This window comes from Gossypium raimondii, chromosome 2, assembly GCF_025698545.1.
Source record: "Gossypium raimondii isolate GPD5lz chromosome 2, ASM2569854v1, whole genome shotgun sequence".
NCBI lineage: Eukaryota > Viridiplantae > Streptophyta > Magnoliopsida > Malvales > Malvaceae > Gossypium > Gossypium raimondii.
Window position 1 is genome coordinate 42807168 of NC_068566.1, and position 17400 is coordinate 42824567.

The 17400-nt window shown below is 31.7% G+C and overlaps 1 protein-coding gene and 1 long non-coding RNA gene across 2 annotated transcripts; both read right to left on the bottom strand.

Annotated features, from left to right (window-relative positions):
- Window positions 1-3265: 3265 nt before the first annotated feature.
- Window positions 3266-5785, bottom strand: LOC105788918 (uncharacterized). The gene is made up of 3 exons (XR_001132193.2): window positions 5474-5785; window positions 3584-3698; window positions 3266-3390 (listed from the first exon to the last, which is right to left on the bottom strand). It is a non-coding gene; the product is annotated as an uncharacterized LOC105788918 (long non-coding RNA).
- Window positions 5786-12255: 6470 nt separating this feature from the next.
- On the bottom strand, window positions 12256-15095 carry LOC105788919 (uncharacterized). The gene is made up of 3 exons (XM_012616003.2): window positions 14038-15095; window positions 13381-13923; window positions 12256-12588 (listed from the first exon to the last, which is right to left on the bottom strand). Exons 1-3 carry the CDS (start codon window positions 14938-14940, stop codon window positions 12454-12456), a joined length of 1581 nt encoding a protein of 526 aa, XP_012471457.1. The 5' UTR covers window positions 14941-15095; the 3' UTR covers window positions 12256-12453.
- Window positions 15096-17400: the final 2305 nt, after the last annotated feature.

Here is a 17400-nt window from a genome sequence, read left to right on the forward strand (position 1 = left end):
AAATAATCCTAACCAAAACCTAAAAATTAAGATTACGAGCAGTTTTACATAAGGCAATGGTTCAATCTAAGTTGAAATCCCTACTAGGACTTGGCAAGAAAGATATTTTTCTTTTAAAGACAAATTACGAGGGTGAACCTCCAAATTCTTAGGCAACACCTCAAATTTATGTTTATGTGGTTAATATTATATCATAGGTTCAAGCCGAGTTAGTTTGAAACAAATAAAGTTTTGGGTTAAAATTTCATTCAGCATTCATAGTTATACTTTTCTTTTCAATTTAGTATTTTTTAAGCAATAAAATTACAAAATGCATCCATTTGGAAAAAAAACTTTTTATAATTTTCTCAAATAAAAATCATGACATATTTTGTTTTTTTTTAATTTATACCCCAAATTCTTATATGAGCTGACTTCTATTTAGAAAAATGAACAACTAGAGGACTAAATGAATATTTAACCATTAAGCTTTCAATCTTGGTTCTTATAGAAAATTACTCGCAAACCACACTAAACTCTTCATCTTCCAATGAATCAAGTGAGTTTGGATCTATAAAATTGTCATTATTTTAAGTATATGGAGCATCATTACAACTGCTCATGGCCGGGCCGATGGCCCGCCTAAACAGTGAGAGGGTTTGGGTAAAAATATAGGCTTAAAAAATGAGTTTGGAAAAAAATATTTTTTTAGTGGTTTTTTACTCTCTTTTTTTGCTATTTTCTTGTTGTTTTTTCAATCTTTTGTTACCATTTAATTATTTTGTTGTTATTGTATAACTTTGTTTTATTGTTAATTTTGTTGCTATTTTAGAGGCATTTGCTTGTTAGGTTGCACTATCTTAAGTATTATTTAAGTATACATGTTTTTTTAAAATTTATTTTCGAGAAACATTTATTTTAATGTTTTTAGTATTTTTTATGTATTATATATATATATTTTAAAAAGTATATAAAAATTAATATGGGCCGGGTCGAGTTTAGATTTTAACATTTTTATCTGGGCCGATCTTGAGAAAAAATTTAGACCCATTTTTCAGGCCGAGTTGAACCTGGACCTAACAAACAGGCCTAAAATTTTGGTTAAACTCGACTTGACCCATGAGCACCTCTAAGTATCATCCACGCAAAGAATAACAAAGCCCAAATTTTTATATTGAGACTCGGATAAAATTATAAGATTTAAAAAAAAAAAAAAAACCATACACAACAAAGAAAGATAAACTCTTTGACAAAATGAACAAAACCCAAAAAAATATCATAATCATAAAGCTATCAGTGCAAGCAAAGTAACGTGAACATATAGTTTATCTACAAAAACTAACGTCAACCATGGAATTAAAAAAAATACAAATGGATTTTTTCAAAAATAATTTATTTCATAAATAATGGGTTTCAAACACCTTACCTTGAATTGGATTAGGTAGAGAAGAGAAGTTGTAGGATTTCTATTATTTATTCAAAGCTCACATCCAAATTTCTCAGTTACTAAAATTTATCATGCTTTGCGGATATTCGTATAAGTTAGAATTTTGTATAATCTAAGAGATTTTGGATATAATTCTTACAAAACACCTATGTTAAATAAATACTATTTCTACATTAGTGATAAATATCACTCAATTCGCGTATAAAAAATATGATGTATTAATTTACATATCTACCAAACCAAACACATGATTATTTGTAAGTTACGTAATATTGACGTATTAAATAATACAATACGCAGTATCAACCCAACCAAACGAGGCCTTAATAAATGAATTTTAGTAATTGAATTAAGTTTAGTTGTTTGTAATTATACATGTAAAGTATGTTCAAATAATCATTATAATTAGCGAGTTTCACTAAATTGAGTGTAAATAAAGCACCTTAATTACAATCTTTAATTCTTATAAAGGAGTTAAAAATTGAAGGAATTATGCGGGTAATTAATCACAATGGCTTTCAGTTAGAATTTAATATTTATTTTTAAATACATAATTACACTTCACAAAACAGTAGAAGTAGAATATCTTACAATTACTTAATGATGTCGAAATAGGAGAATTTATCTTGGAAGTGAAAAACTACCGAAACTTTGCAAAAGCCTCACAAGGGTTTATGTATAAAGAACGAGCAAGCCCCCAATGGATATTTACTACCAATGGGAAATTTTTTCTCATCTTAAATACCAAGATGGATTTGCACCACTGGAAACCATAAGTTTCATACACAATAGAAGGATATGGCAGATCTATCTTTTTTAAATCGTAAACGGACAAATCCTATTCTATTCACTGGTACGAGTTGTTGATACTAAAAAGGTTGTTTCTTTTTTTTTTTCTCAACCCATGATCTAAACAAGTCGCACATACACCCTAATACATCTTCTTCATCATTGAAGACATCCCCCAAGAGTAGAGGATTTCATGACATTTCTAATTAACTGTGTTATATTTCTAATAAATTATTTAATAGTTAGCATATAGATCACTCTAAATTAATTTTTTAAATAAATTAATCTAGGCTTAAGTTAAGAATACCATACAATGCAATAAACACACTTTTGAAATACATTGCATATAATAAATACATGTATCTAAGTGGTTAATTTGTTTCTTTTTAATAAATATTATGGTTTTCAAAATTCATCAATTAAACCAGAAATTAAATATTCAGTTAGATCGATTTTCTTAAAATTAAAGAAATATTCAATCGGTACAAAATATCTAACTGAATAAAAAATTATTTAAAATAATTTAAATACTTAGGGTCCGTTTGTTTGCCAGTAAAATATTTTCCGTAAAATGATTTCTGGAAAATGTTTTACTTTTCTGTAAAATGATTTATAGAAAATATTTTCTAGTGTTTGGATGAATCTGTGTAAAATATTTTCTGCTGTTTGGCAGGTTTCCTGAAAATATTTTCCGGAAAAGTTATTTTTACATATATTTTCCTGAAAATAACTACTGTTCTGCTGAAAAAGGTCACTAATGGCACAAGCTGACTCCTCAGTATGTGAGGCATTTAAATGTTTTTAATGTTTATTATTTATCAAAAGGGACTAAAACATGGACTATATAGGCATTGAAGATATAAGTGCCCTAATCGCATAAAATGTTTTCAGGGAGGAATCAACACCTATGCATTCTTTCAGAAGTTTAAACAGAGATATACATTTTCCAGGAGAAAAAACATCCATCATTTCATATCTGAATACACTTGTTTGGTACAAAATTGCTGAAATGAAAATTCTACAAACCTCAGAAGAGAGATTTGGATGTAGTTTTCAACAGACTAAGGGGGCAACTAGGGAATGCAAAGAAAGACAGTAGTAGAGTAGCAACTACATCATGGCTAAAGATCCAGAGCAGCGTGTTAAGCACATGCCTCCTATTGTTGCACCAGGCCCTGCAGGTCAACATGGTTTAAGATGATAATGTTACACTCAAGCCAGTAAATAATATATAATAATATATATATATATATATATATATATATATATATATATGGTCCTTTCATCAAGGAGTGTAGCTGAATGTTGCAATAAGTTATTTTTCATTAAGAAAATGATAGGTTGCAAGGATAACTCTAACAAACTGACCTGGATCAAGAGGGAAAAATAAACCATAAGGCTCCAAGTATTCATTAAGTTCCATCCATCCAATTCCGGGCTCAACTACAACATCCATGTCCCGAATATGCAATGCCTTAACTCTCTACAAATTTAAAAAAAAATCACTCCTAGTATCACAAATTAAAAAACCAAATGGATAGAATTGCAAATTCATTTTACACGATGGAACATTGATGATTTTATCACAAAAGTAATTGCAAATTCAAGTACCTGATTACAAGCATAAAAGAACAATTAAAATTTTATACTTGCTCAAGAAGAACCAAGACATTTTTGTAGTAGTTCCATGACATTACAAAACATCTTATTCAGATGTATGTAATAAAATACAATGAGACTCTGCAAATGGTTTATCACAAAGTACTGCTAGAAGCCGACCTATGTAAGAAGTTTCCAGTTTTGCTACATGTTCAAGTTCAACATAATCCTAGTAGTAGTTCCATGACATTACAAAACATCTTATTCAGAACATTTATTTGGGTGATTTCTTAGTTATCCAAGGAAAACAAAAGGGCATAAAAAAATTTGAAAATTTTCTACTGAAACAACAGTTGAAACTCAAATTTCACTCAATCAAAAATGACAAAAGTTTCCTCGATCTTTGAAATTTACAATTGAACCCAATAAAACATAATATGAAACTAATGAAACATGTCCAAAATATAATCCTTCAATAAGCATGATAAATTCCACATCATTATCCCCTTAATATGAGAAAATGCAGGATCAAATGTTAAAGTATTGAAGTAAAAGAAATGACCAACATATCCTTGTACAAAATGCCAAGCAGATATCCAAACTTTTATTGACACTTCCAATAGAACTAGCATGATCTTGTCCTTCATCACATGTAAGTCACCGCTCTTAACTCTCTAAGAAGGAAGAGCAATTCTATTGCTAGGACAGAGGACGTACATAGAAAAACTAGCGATCCTAATGTATAAACATAGCATTGAAGGACAATTTCAAGCACACTATTAACCTTGCAACAAATGCCAACTCAACAAAGTCAAATACCTGTGGCAAAATTGTGCAGGCAAGCTCATCAAGCAAAATCGTAAATCGTGCAACTATTAGCAAGGAATTATTGTTAGATATTATATATGTATAGTTTCGTATTAAGAGATTATGACCAAACAGACTCAAATTCCTTTTTCTTCTCGGCCTCTCTTCTCAATTCTTGATTAAGTAAAATTTGGTTTTAGAGCTAGTCAAGATTCACCATAGAAGTGGAAAAGCACAAGAAATACAAAGAAATGGCGTATGAACTAGACTCAATACCCATTCTAGATTCAACTGGACACACTTAAGGAATCTAACAACCAGAAATATGCTAACTTTGTGGAAAATCAAGAACATATCACTAGAATTTTGGAGTTAATGGATAAAAAAGGACTACTAGCAAACCAGAATCCTGGGAGCACAATACCTTTACTGATTTTTAGATTCCATTGTAGCTACTCAGTCAAGGTGAAGGCAAGAAATCTGTAGAAGTTACAGTCACTGATGCACAAGTTAAATATACCTATAAGCATCATAATTCTTGTTTACTAGACAACCATGCTTTACCTGAAACCAGTAAACCAGAAAATACTAACAGTTGAGTCTAAAGTTAGTGTGAGTCCAAGCTAAGATCAAGAAATCATTTAAACCCAACACTCAATATCCACATCATAACACAAAACTGTAGCTCAAATTGATCGGGTAAGACAAAGTTGAAAAACGAAGGGCTTTGATTTTTCTTTTTTATTATTTAAAAAAAATTCTGTATTACATGAAACAAAAATTAGAGAGAAAAGGAAGGAAAACATAAGAGTAATCGATTAGAGATGAGACATTAGAGAAATATGCAGATACCTCGAGGAGATCAGAGATGAATTTTTCTTGACTGTGGACCCTAATGTTTTAGGGTTTCTTTAGAATACAGAGGCAAGGCCGACGGTCGACCGACAGAGATGACGATGCAAAGATGGTGCGGTGAGGCCAACGAACGGAGATGAGGAGTCAGAGGAAGAGGGAGAACCACTACTTAGAAGAGAAGAGGGAAAATGTCTTACGGATTAGAAATCGGTAAGACAATTTCTAAAATTTGCTTTTGATTTTACCCGTGTTTGTAAAATGTTTTCCTATGGGAATTCATTTTACACAAAACAAACACCGGAAATTTCGGAAAATGTTTTCCGGAAAACGTTTTACACCAAACAAACGGACCCTTAATTTTATTGTTATCTAATTTAATTAATTCTACCATCTCTGTAACTCTTACGACATTCTTTAAAATAATTTAGCTATCAAACTTTCGTGTGGAATGAAATAAATGGAATAATTTGAATATATAAATATATACATTTATTATTCACGTGCCCATGTTCTATTTCAACACATCAACTTTTAAACTTCAGGGTCCTTTCATTGAAATGAAATCCAACTATGTTGGATCACAATTATTATTCCTTTAACAATGCACATATTTATAACAATCTCTAAGGGCAGCGTGTTTAATTTACTTTTTTTTTCATATTACAGTTTTGTTACAGTATTTTATCTAACCACCACCACTATTTTACATTAATAATAAGTAAACGTACCGCTCATCCAACCCCGCTCTAAATTTCAAAATTTTACTTGATTTTTAGTATTTAGGGTCCAATAAATTTTAAAATTTTTGTCTTTAAAACATATTTAAAAGATCAAGATACTTTTATCGGTAAATAAAGGGATACATCAAATTTATTTCAAATGTGCAATTTGATATTTAAAATTAATTTGGTATAATTATACGTATAAAATTTTTATTGTGGCTTATATATACACATTAAACTTTAATCTCGATTCAATTATATATATGAATGGTCTTTGTTTGGATCTAAAGAAAAGAGGTAGAAGAAGCAAAGAAAATTCATTAAATTATCTTCATATATATGATCTTTCTTTCTTTTGGTTTACTTGAGCTTTTATGTTTCTGGGTTATAAAGTTACGCCTTAGAATATTCAAGAAATGTTTTTATTTGGTTTTGATATAAGTAATGAAATATATAGCTTATGAAATCATGCCATGAAATACAGAAAATGAAGTTGCTCAAAATCCTCCCTCAAAAAATGAAATGGTTTAAGTAAAAAAATAAGATTTGTTTAGAAAATAGATCGGGTTTCAAGTAAGTTTTTCTAGTTCGACCCAGTTCAAATTTGTAAAAGAAGAATTTGTTGCTATTTTTTCACTGTTTTGCCATTGTTTTGCTGTCATTTAACTATTATATTGCTACCATTTTATTGTTATTGTTTGAAAAATGTATAACTCTTGTTTTATTGTTAATTTTGTTACTATTTTAGAGGCATTTGCTTGTTAAGTTGCACCTAGAGGTGCTCATGGGTTGGGCGGCCCGGCCCGGCCCGACGGCCCGCCCGAAATGTGGGAGGGTTCGGGTAAAAATATAGGCCCGAAATATGGGCTTGGACAAAAAAGAGGCCCGTTTAGCCCGGGCCCGGCCTGGATATAATTAATATTTTTTTTTTTAAAATTTATTATTACATTATTTTACATTTCCCATTTCCCCTTCCCATTTCCCATTTCCCATTTCCCCGACCCCGTGTATCTGATAAATCCCTAACCCCTTTCCCTCCTCCCTTTTTTCCCCCCAAATCGAAAACCCACCTCCACCGATCCACCATTCCACCTCCGGTGTCCGGTCCACGACTCTACCTCCGCTCTAACGGTGCTTCTAGCCTTCAACGTCTTCTACCTTTGAATTTCAAAGGTGAGTTTGTTGTTAACCCTATTTTCTGTTAACCCAATTTGAAGTAGTTTTTTGCTTTTTGCTTTTTGATTTTGATTGTGATTTTTATTTTTGCTGTTAACGGTTTTCTAATTTTGATTTTGAGACACTGAATCTTCGGGGGGGATTTTGATTGAGTTTACATATCGGGGGGGATTTTGATTGTGTTTATTACATATTATTCTTTGCAACAAAAAGAGTGATTGAGCCCGACTAAAGCGAGTGAGTGAAAGGCGTGGCAAGAGAGCGAGTTCAACTCGTGAACGATCAGCAAGTGAAGGAAGAAAATCATGATTGTTCTGTTTTTTTTTTAGTTCTTTTGCGGATTAATGTGATTTTCTTTTCTTGAATGATGATCTTTCTTTTGTTGCAAATTTGTTCTTTTATTAAAACCGAAAAAGGAAGAAAATCAATAGAATTGGATTTAGGGTTTATGGAATCTCTATACATGTGTAAAAAGTGAAAACTTATCATCCAGAAGATTGGGGTGAATCCAAAATTCAACTTTGTTTGAAATAAGAAGAAACTGAATGGTTAGTTTGTTATTCAAAAAAAAATAGTATATTTCATTGTCATTGAATTAAGTTTTGGTTTGGATAAAAAAACATAATTATTTGAATCAATTTTAATTAAAAACAATCTTTTTATTAAATCAAATACCAAATTATTATATTAAACAAAAATTGTTTTAGGTCAAATTATGATTATGACCTTCTTCTATGTTGTTTAAAGCTTAAAAGATTGGACTGATGACATGACAAAAAATAATAATACAGTTTGATTTTGTCAAGTATGAGAAAAAACACCAGTTTCTCTTGACCTTGACTTCCAAGTTGAATGTAATAAATGCTCCAATAACAGATTTAGACCCACACAACATTTATTTGTGTTTATGTTTTATAGAGCATGTAATTTGTAGGGTTGAGAATTGATTTATGTTTTATAGAGCATGTAATTTGTAGGGTTGAGATCACAAGCTTAGTTTCTTCATTTAATCTCCTTTTTTTTTTTTGTGTGTGTTTGCTTTGTTTTACTACAGAAATAAGCTATTTAGTGAGGCAGAAAAAACAGCAGGCCCAGGCAGGTTACTATCACTATCTCACACCCTTTCCTTCGAAACAATCAACCTTAGCGACTTTTCATTTGAATTTTGCGTGTTTTTTTAGTATTACTTAAAGACATGTGACAAGTTTGATCTTGTATCACAAGGCTAGCATAGTTAAGGTTTCCATTGATTTGGGTCAAGACTATTATGGGAAAGGTCTCCATTCATTAAGTTGGGTTGAGGTTCGATATTAAAGGCTTGTTTATTTTCTATAAAGTTGTTAAAAAAACAATAGTAAATGGTGGACAACAGGTTCATTATTTATTAAGAATCAAAACTTAGAGTGTAATACTACATCAATTCTAACATAAATTTTATAGATAACATGAAAGGTATGCACTTTGTTCTTCAAATAAGTAATCTTATTTTATTTTTTGTTCATTATATACAAAAAAAAATGTAATTTGATATTTGATATAATTTTAATAACAATTAGTTTTAAGTAAGTAAGTCAAAAAAAAAAGGGTTGGGTCGGGCCGGGCTCGGGCTTCGTATTTTTATCCTAGGTCGGGCCTGGACAAAATCTCAGGCCCATATTTCGGGTCGGGCCGGGCCTGGGCCTAGGAAGTGGGCTAAAATTTTTCTAAACCCGGCCCAGCCCAGCCCATGAGCACCTCTAGTTGCACCTATCTTAGTGTTATTTAAGTATAAAGACTTTTTTAATTTATTTTCACTTTATTGAAAAACATTTATTTTAATATTTTTAGTGTATTTGATGTATAAAACTTTTTGAATTTATTTTTATATAAAAAATTAATACGGGCGGGCCGAGCTGAGCTCAGGTTTTAGCTTCTTATCCGGATCAGGCTTTGGACAAAATTTTAGGCCAATTTTTTAAGCCGGGTTCAGAGCTCCAAAGGGGCTTAAAATTTTGTTATGACTCGGTCTGAACTCGACCCAGCCCCTGTTCACTTCCAGTAGGCATGCGTGATGGCATAATGGCATCTTATAATACATCATCATCAATTGCCTCGGTAGTCCCACATAATCTCACAAAGATGGGAACTGAAGCCATTGAAAGAACCATAGCTTCTAATTGAGAAATTAAAAAAAAAAAAAAAAACAGTTTTTAAAGGAAGATTTGAAGGGCTTGTTATGATCATTGGTTTATTTTCCCCTTTTGCTGAATGATCAATAAGTGAAATAGATAGTGAGGAAAATATAAATGTTGTTGATTTGTTTGAACTGAAATTAAACAGTTTAGACAGCATCAAGTGAAAAATGCTACAATCCATGCCGATGATCATGTTGAGTTTCTGCAATTTTTTCCCCTTTGATGCGTAATCCTTGAGGTTATTGCTTGTATCATGGAGAATTTCTTTGTTGTTTTACCTTTTAATGACTCTGAATAAAAGAAAAATGGCCTAATTCTGATTTAAGTACCTTTACGATGTTAAAATTCGAGATGTAATCACTCTATTTTAATTTGACACAGTTTGGTCATTTACTTTTATAATTCCAAATAGTGGTGGATCTTGGGACCAAAATTTAGTGAATTTTTTTAAAAAAATTTAAGAGTTAGATTAAAATTTTCTAAATTAAAACAAGAATTTTCAATTTTAGTCCAACCAAGCTTGAAAGCAAGTGTTGTAAAGGACAGCCACATCCAACAAAGCTAGAATAGGCACAACCCGCCTATGGACAGAAATCTCAACCGACCCAACACAAAGGGTCACAAGAGGCCAACAGAAAACAAAATAGACTTTGTTCCAAACAACAAAAAAAGAAAGAAAAAAAAAAACAACACCACAAGTAGTAATTTCTTAGGTTTAGTTTGGGTATACACTACATTTATCTCTAGTGAAGTTAAAAATAACAGTGATAATGAGATTAATTATTGTTGTTATAAGATTGAATACTGTAGCAATAAGATTAGAAACAGCAGTGGGATGTGTGTTTGAATTCAAACTCAACCGTAACGATAATGTGAGAATAAAAAATTATTGTTAAGGACATTAGATTAATAATGATATATAATAAAAAATTATTTTATTTTACTTTTACGAAGTTATTAAAAACATGTGAATTTATAAATTCATTTAATAAAATATTAAATGTATCTTCCTATATATGTCATCATAAATATTTTAATTAATTATATAATCAATTTAAATTATTTATTAGATAAAATGATATTATGAGGTTGGGACAGAAATTAATTTAACTTTTAAGGATAAAAAAGAAAAATAATAAATAAAAGTACGGATATTTTTGTCTGTTAATGTTTTTTTTTTTGCTTTACTGTGCTGGACTGGAGGTAAAAGCTCCAGTCAGTTTAAAGGCCTGTAGTTTGAATGGACGGTGTTTTTATCTCCAGCGAGGTTAAAAACAACGGTCGCAGTGAATTAGTTACTACAACGATGTGATTGGATATTATAGCAGTGAGATTAGAAACAACGGTGGAGTGTGTATTTAGATTCAAACGCAACTATAGTGGTGAGGTGAAAATAGAAAATGATTATTAAAAACATTAGATTAGAAATGATATATAATAGAAATTTTTTTAATTATTTTACTTTTATTAAATTAAAAAAATTATCTTTCGATATATTATTATAAATATTTTAATTAATTATATAATCAATTTAAATTATTTATTAGATAAAATAATAATTATTTAAATTAAAATATATGCATATAATAAAATTTTTAATTCATTTGGTATTTATACAATTAATAAATAAATAAATTTTATTAAAATTATATATTAAATAATTATTTTACTAATGAATTTTAATATTATTCATGTAATATTTATTTTATTATATAATACTAATTTCATGATAAAAAAATGTGTTTAATTATTATATAGAATTTTTTAAAAGTTATAAGAAAATAAATTTTATATATTTATTATGTAAAAAATAATTTATTAAAAATTCATTTCTTAATTAATACATTAACTAAGTTTTTCTGAAAAATTAAACTAAAAGTTTTATGAAAAACAAAAATAAAATAAAGGACTAAAATGTAAAAACCCAATTTTACCGAACTGTTTTTTTCTTACCGGAGCTGTAACCTCCGGTCAAAAATTTGGTGGTCAGTACGTTCCAAAGACCTCCGAATTTGAGGTACGTTTCAGTCACATTTTTTTTTACCCCAAAGCAGTCAGTTAATATTTTCTGCTTTATTGTGCTGAACATCGCCAACTGCTTTATTTTACCCCAACTGCACTACACCGGCGTTACTCGCCAAACCAAAGGAGGCCTAGTCCTCGTCTTCACCTCCAACTTCGGTCAGGATAGACATTGCAACCGTATGAGACCACTTGGCGATGTTCGAGACCAAAAACACTCCAACCACGAAAGCCTTTAGGTGGAAACATACACCGTAAAACTGTTTTTGCGAACTCGGAGCATTAGGAGGAGCCCATCAAGCCAAACCATGGAAATGCAGAGATGCAGCCAAGATCCATACTTAAAAACAAACCACAAGCACATAGAAACGTAATAAAAGCAAAAAATAATAGTAGGGCCCATGGTGACCACAGCAATGCTGATCATGGGCTTGAGGATGGAGGAAGATGGAAGGGGTGGAAGAAGAAGCAACGTCAAGAGAGAAGAAAAAGCAAAATTACATCAAATGAAGAAAGTTCCAATATTTATTATCAACTTACTTTCTTTTGGGGGTTCGAAAGCAGTGAATGTGAAAATGAAGGATGGGAAAATTTCTTTTAACTCCTTTACTTTAAAAAAAGGGCCTTGCCAATTTAATTCTTTTGTCTAATTTGATTTGTTCATGAATAAATAAAACAGCTATAATGAGGAAAAAAAAAATATAAGTGTTGTTGATTTGTTTGAACTGAAAATTACACATATTAGACATCATCAAAGAGGAAAAAAAGAAAGAGAGAAAAACATGAATCCATGTATGAGAGTAGACTCGTTTCAATGATTGCTATATATTTTGTGGGTCTATCTTTCTCCTCTTTTTTTGCTTTTCTCTCAGCCTGTATGGAGTTACATCTGAGCTACGAACAATTCCTTTGTCGTTTGCAATTCACTGATTTCACCTTCTCTGCAATTTCCCACTGATAAAATCATTGTTGTGTTTTTATCTGATGGAAGAACTCTGCAACAGTCCCTCCTTGGTGACTGCAACACAAAAACAACAAACTTTGTGGTTTATGCTAGTAAATAGCATCCATAGTTTTTTTATTTGCACTGTAAGTCCTCAAACTATGGTTTAGATTCTAGATTGATCCCAAACAAACGTTCTGATTGGGTCCTCGGAATATCAATATCGTATCAACCAAGCTGTTCTTTTAAATACCTGTGTGCCTACTGAATTGACAAGGTACATAGTTGTGGAAATTTTAATTAATATGTTTTTAAATATGTTCTATGTCAAATTTGAGATAGCATTTAACGCATAAACTAATGGTTAGACTGATTTAAAAAGTTGAGAAAACCAAAAATCGGTCCAAATCGTAGTGTTTAGTTAGATTCCAATTCGGTTCGGTTTTGATTCAATTATTACTTCAATCTATTTCGTTTAGATAAAAATGAATTTTATTTTTATTAAATTTATATGTTTTTAAATTTTATAATATAAAAATGATTATTCTAAATTATAAATTAGTAAAAATAACTTTAAAATTATAGAAAATTAAAATTTTAATTTTAAAAACGGATGAATCAAATTTATCCAAACTCATGAAATTCAGTTCAATTTTAAAATCCATCCGATCCTAACCAAACCGTTACTGCACCTAGATGGAAGAACTTAATTATATGATATTATATTTTAAGGACACAATTAAAAAATTTTGAAGTTCAAGAATTAATTTAAAATTTGAACCCTAAATAGTGGATGCTCTGTGAAATTAACCCTTTTTCTTTTGACATCTTCTTAGGTAACCTATGAAGAAAAATAAATAGTAGTACCTTTTTCCATCGAAGATCATCTCGCTTCTTTAGAACTACGACGGAATCGAGTCTCTCCGGTGAGGCCATTCTCCACCGGCAGTAGCGACTTTTCTTTTTATGACGGTAGTAAACTCCGATTGTCTGCCTCCGAGGACGATCATACTTCACCTTACTCATGTAGAAAACGAAGGGGTTTTGGCAAGGGTGCCTTTCAACAGGCCTAGTGTTGAATGCATAGGCAGTGTAATCAGCTCTCTTGTACCAATTGAGAAAAGTTCTACTAGGCATCTCAAGCTCTCTAGGGGACATCACTCCCCTCAAGATTTGAACCACGTAGCCCCAAGACACCGTGATCGACCAGTACCGCGTTGAATCGTAGCATATCGATTGTTGCATCAAGCTCGCCGAATCCTCCTTTGCGGCTTCGAGCAGGTGCGAGATCGCTTTCGGTCGTTTCATCCCGGGAAAGATAGGTTCCACTACATCTAGGTGGTGGAGTGATACCAATGGAGTCACTGGATGAGCTCCCAAGAGCCCTAACAAATTTCCATACACATCGTACTGTACAACAACAAAGTAAATACAACTTGCACCTTCAAATAATATGTTTCAAATTTCAAACTAGTTCAACTTCGAAATATTCATATATTTATCAAACGAGTGATTTTTTTTTACCTGATGGAAACCAAGTTCCCTAGTGAGGGGCACCCCAAGCTCGGCCATGCAAGCTTGAATCCTATCATCACTGCCATATAAAGCTGGATACCTTTGGATGCACATATCTTGCATCTTTGACAATTCTTTAGCCAATGGGTAGCTTATTGCAAACCCACCCCCACCAAATGCCATTGCATATGAAAAGAATATGTTCTGAATATGGCTCTCTGATGCACTCCCAATATAATAAAACTGTGTATGGTCATATTTAGACAGCACTCTCACCACATTGTTGACAATGAAGACCGTATCATCATCCCCCATCACGAACCACCTTATGTCCTTCATCCCTAGCTTAAGTGTCTCCGAGACCACCCTCGTTATCCGCAACGCCGACCGGGATCCTTGCTGGTTTAAGTACTTGAACTTTGAAGTGTCTTGAGAGACCCTAATCTCCGGCAACGGTTCATTCCTCCTTGTCCTCACATTCTTATCCACCCACACTACACCCCTAGTCTCTTGAGGCCTCCACCATGCTTTGATGTACTCTTTTCGAGTTTCCCATAGGTTCGACGACGCCGCTATCCCGAACGCGATGTGCTTGAGCTGCGTGTCATACCGGTGGTAGTTCCCGGGGGGCTGCTCGATCATCTCTACTGCCGGTGCCGGCCTCGTGTTCTCTAATGGCTCCTTCTCGACAACCGTCTTCGTCGTAGATAATTCGGTAACGGAGGAATGGTTCAACGATGGTTCGACTTTGGTGGAGAGATTGGTGGTGGTGGGGTAGCCTTTGTTACGGTCATTGTCGGTCAACAAGAGATTAGGGTATAGGATGTAAAGCAAAATCATGGTGATGAACAAATAAATGATTGAACGTCTAAAGCTACTTTGTGGCGCCGTGCGTTGCTGGGTGGTGATCATTTGTTCTTACAATGTTTATTGTTATGTCTTCTATAATTGATTTTTTGTTGCATTTGTTTGTTGTGGATGATGACGATGTTTGGTGAATGATGTTGTGTTTTGTGTTTATGTTGTTCCCCATGTGTTTCGGGTTGAAATGCATGGTTATAGAAATCAGGCTTGGACTGAGAATTGTTCGGATCTAAAGAGACCAAATTTTCCTCTTTTTGTCACTTTTGTTTTTAATGTTAATCCTTTTTCCCTACTTAAATGTGTTAGAGGAAAATAACATGATAAGATGTGAACTCATGTCATCTAAATACTAAACACAAGTTTTGGAGATATTAATAGAAATTTTACCAATATTTAAAGTAGTGTTAAAAGACGAGGGAGTCAAAGCTACTCCTTATATCTCAATGGTGTAATAATTTTTTTATTGAAACATGCATTTAATGACAGCAAAGGTACAGTCTCATAAGCTGTTTGTTTCTCATTCAGAAGCAATGATTGTTTCAATGGCTTCAGTTTCATTCCCTGTGAGAATCTGTGGAACTGATGGCATGATGGGTACATCAGTGAGAGGCAATGGCATATCCACATGATGTATAGCAACAATTTTGCCATCCTTCATCTCCACATTCACTGCTTTCAAACCCCCCAAAAAATAGATATCTTTAATAAGTTTATTATAATAAATATTGGAATTTTGGTTATATAGTTTTAATCATTTTAATCTAACACAATTTGATTCCTCCACTTTTATATTTTTATTAATTTATCCAAATTTTAAGAACATTTATATCATCACTTTAATGGTATTATCGATTTGAAACTAACATTATAAAAGCATAGGATCAAATTATTCTAAATTAAAATAGAGGATTCAATCTCAAATTCTGACATAATAAAGGGACTGAAACTACTATTAAACCAATTATAAATGTAGGAAGAAAACCCATAAGCAAACACAAGTAACCAAAAAGAAGGGTGATCATTTGAAGCATAAGACCATTTTTCTTTTATTCTGAGTTATTAAAAAAAAAAAGTAAAACAAAGATGAAATTATATAAGATAAAAAGCAAAAACCTCAAGTATTAGCCATCAAAGGGGGAAAAAATTGCAGAAACTCAACATCATCATCAACATGGATTAAAGCATTTTTCTCTTGATGCTATCTAAAATGTTTAATTTCAGTTCAAACAAATCAACAGCACTTACTGATCATACAGCAAGAAGAAGAAGAAAGATCATACGATATAAAGCAATTTAATGAATTTTCTTTCCTTGTTGTAAAATTTTCTTTAGATCCAAACAAAGGAGACTAGACTTACAGCAACAAAGAGACGTCAAGTATTAGCCATCAACGAAAAAAAAATTAAAACAAGGACTAAATTCTGTGAGATACAAACAATGGTATAAAGATCAATGCAAAAACAAGAAAGGGAACAAAGGGTTGATGCAAATGAAAGAATTACCTGGACGAGAGAGCAACCAAAGAATGAAGAAGCAGAGGAAGAGGATGAGAGGGATAGCGTGAACCAACTTCTCCGGCAAAGGAAACATTCGAAAGCGAGAAACCCCTTTGTTCTTTTCCTCGGCGTTTCCCGTTGGTATTGCCATTGAACGACGACCTGGTCTCATCATCTTTCAAGATTGATTTTTTCTCTACCATGGGTTCCAAGTGTTCTTGTTTGGAGTGGCCGATGAAGATACAAGACTTGGGGGGGGGGTACTACCAGTTGGTTTAGTTATAGTTTATAACCACTTTAGGCGGGAAATCTTGCAGCTCCGAACTATAGCTTACTTGTGATTAGTGTAAAAATAATGTTGATGATAAGATTATATATTCTAACAATATTATAGCGTGAGACAAAAAAAAAATTAAACGCATCATGCTGAAAGTAAACGTCCATTCAAAGGGGCACCGTAAGTAACAAGTAAGAGTAATTTAAATCATACAAAAACTATTATAAGTATTAGAAATTTTTAAATTGAATACGTTTAAAATTTTAATAGTATATATAATGTTAAATGAAATAATATATTTTATTCTTTTTAAAAAATTATTATGAAAGACTCTAAATAAACTTTAATGGTATTAAAATATAAGTGAATTTAGACAAAATTTGAAATCATAATGTAAGTCAAGTCGAGCGTGCTAATATTATACATCAACTTGTCATTTGTAATTTTAATGTAAGTGACCAAAATAATCGAACTATATAACGTAATCGCTTAAATTGTAAATTTTTTATTTTAGTGCCTAAAATAAACATTTTTTATAATTGGATAACTATTTGTATACTTTTTCTATTAATTTAAGTTGAATTAGCTTATTGAATTAATTATTAGGGTTAATATGTATGAAAGTATTTAAATTTAAAAAGAGATTTGATATTTATTTTTTAATCTAAATCGTACTTAAACTTGAAAACGGTAATTTAATTTAATTTTTTTATTTTAAGTAATTAACTAATATTG

What these genes read in the sequence shown, in the direction of transcription:
- LOC105788919 (XM_012616003.2), bottom strand. Translation starts at nt 14,940, where the DNA reads ATGATCACCACCCAGCAACGCACGGCGCCACAAAGTAGCTTTAGACGT. An exon ending in GGGAACTTGGTTTCCATCAG is followed by an intron (nt 13,924 to 14,037) that starts GTAAAAAAAAAT and finishes GTTGTTGTACAG; the next exon opens with TACGATGTGTATGGAAATTT. An exon ending in ATGATCTTCGATGGAAAAAG is followed by an intron (nt 12,589 to 13,380) that starts GTACTACTATTT and finishes TTTGTGTTGCAG; the next exon opens with TCACCAAGGAGGGACTGTTG.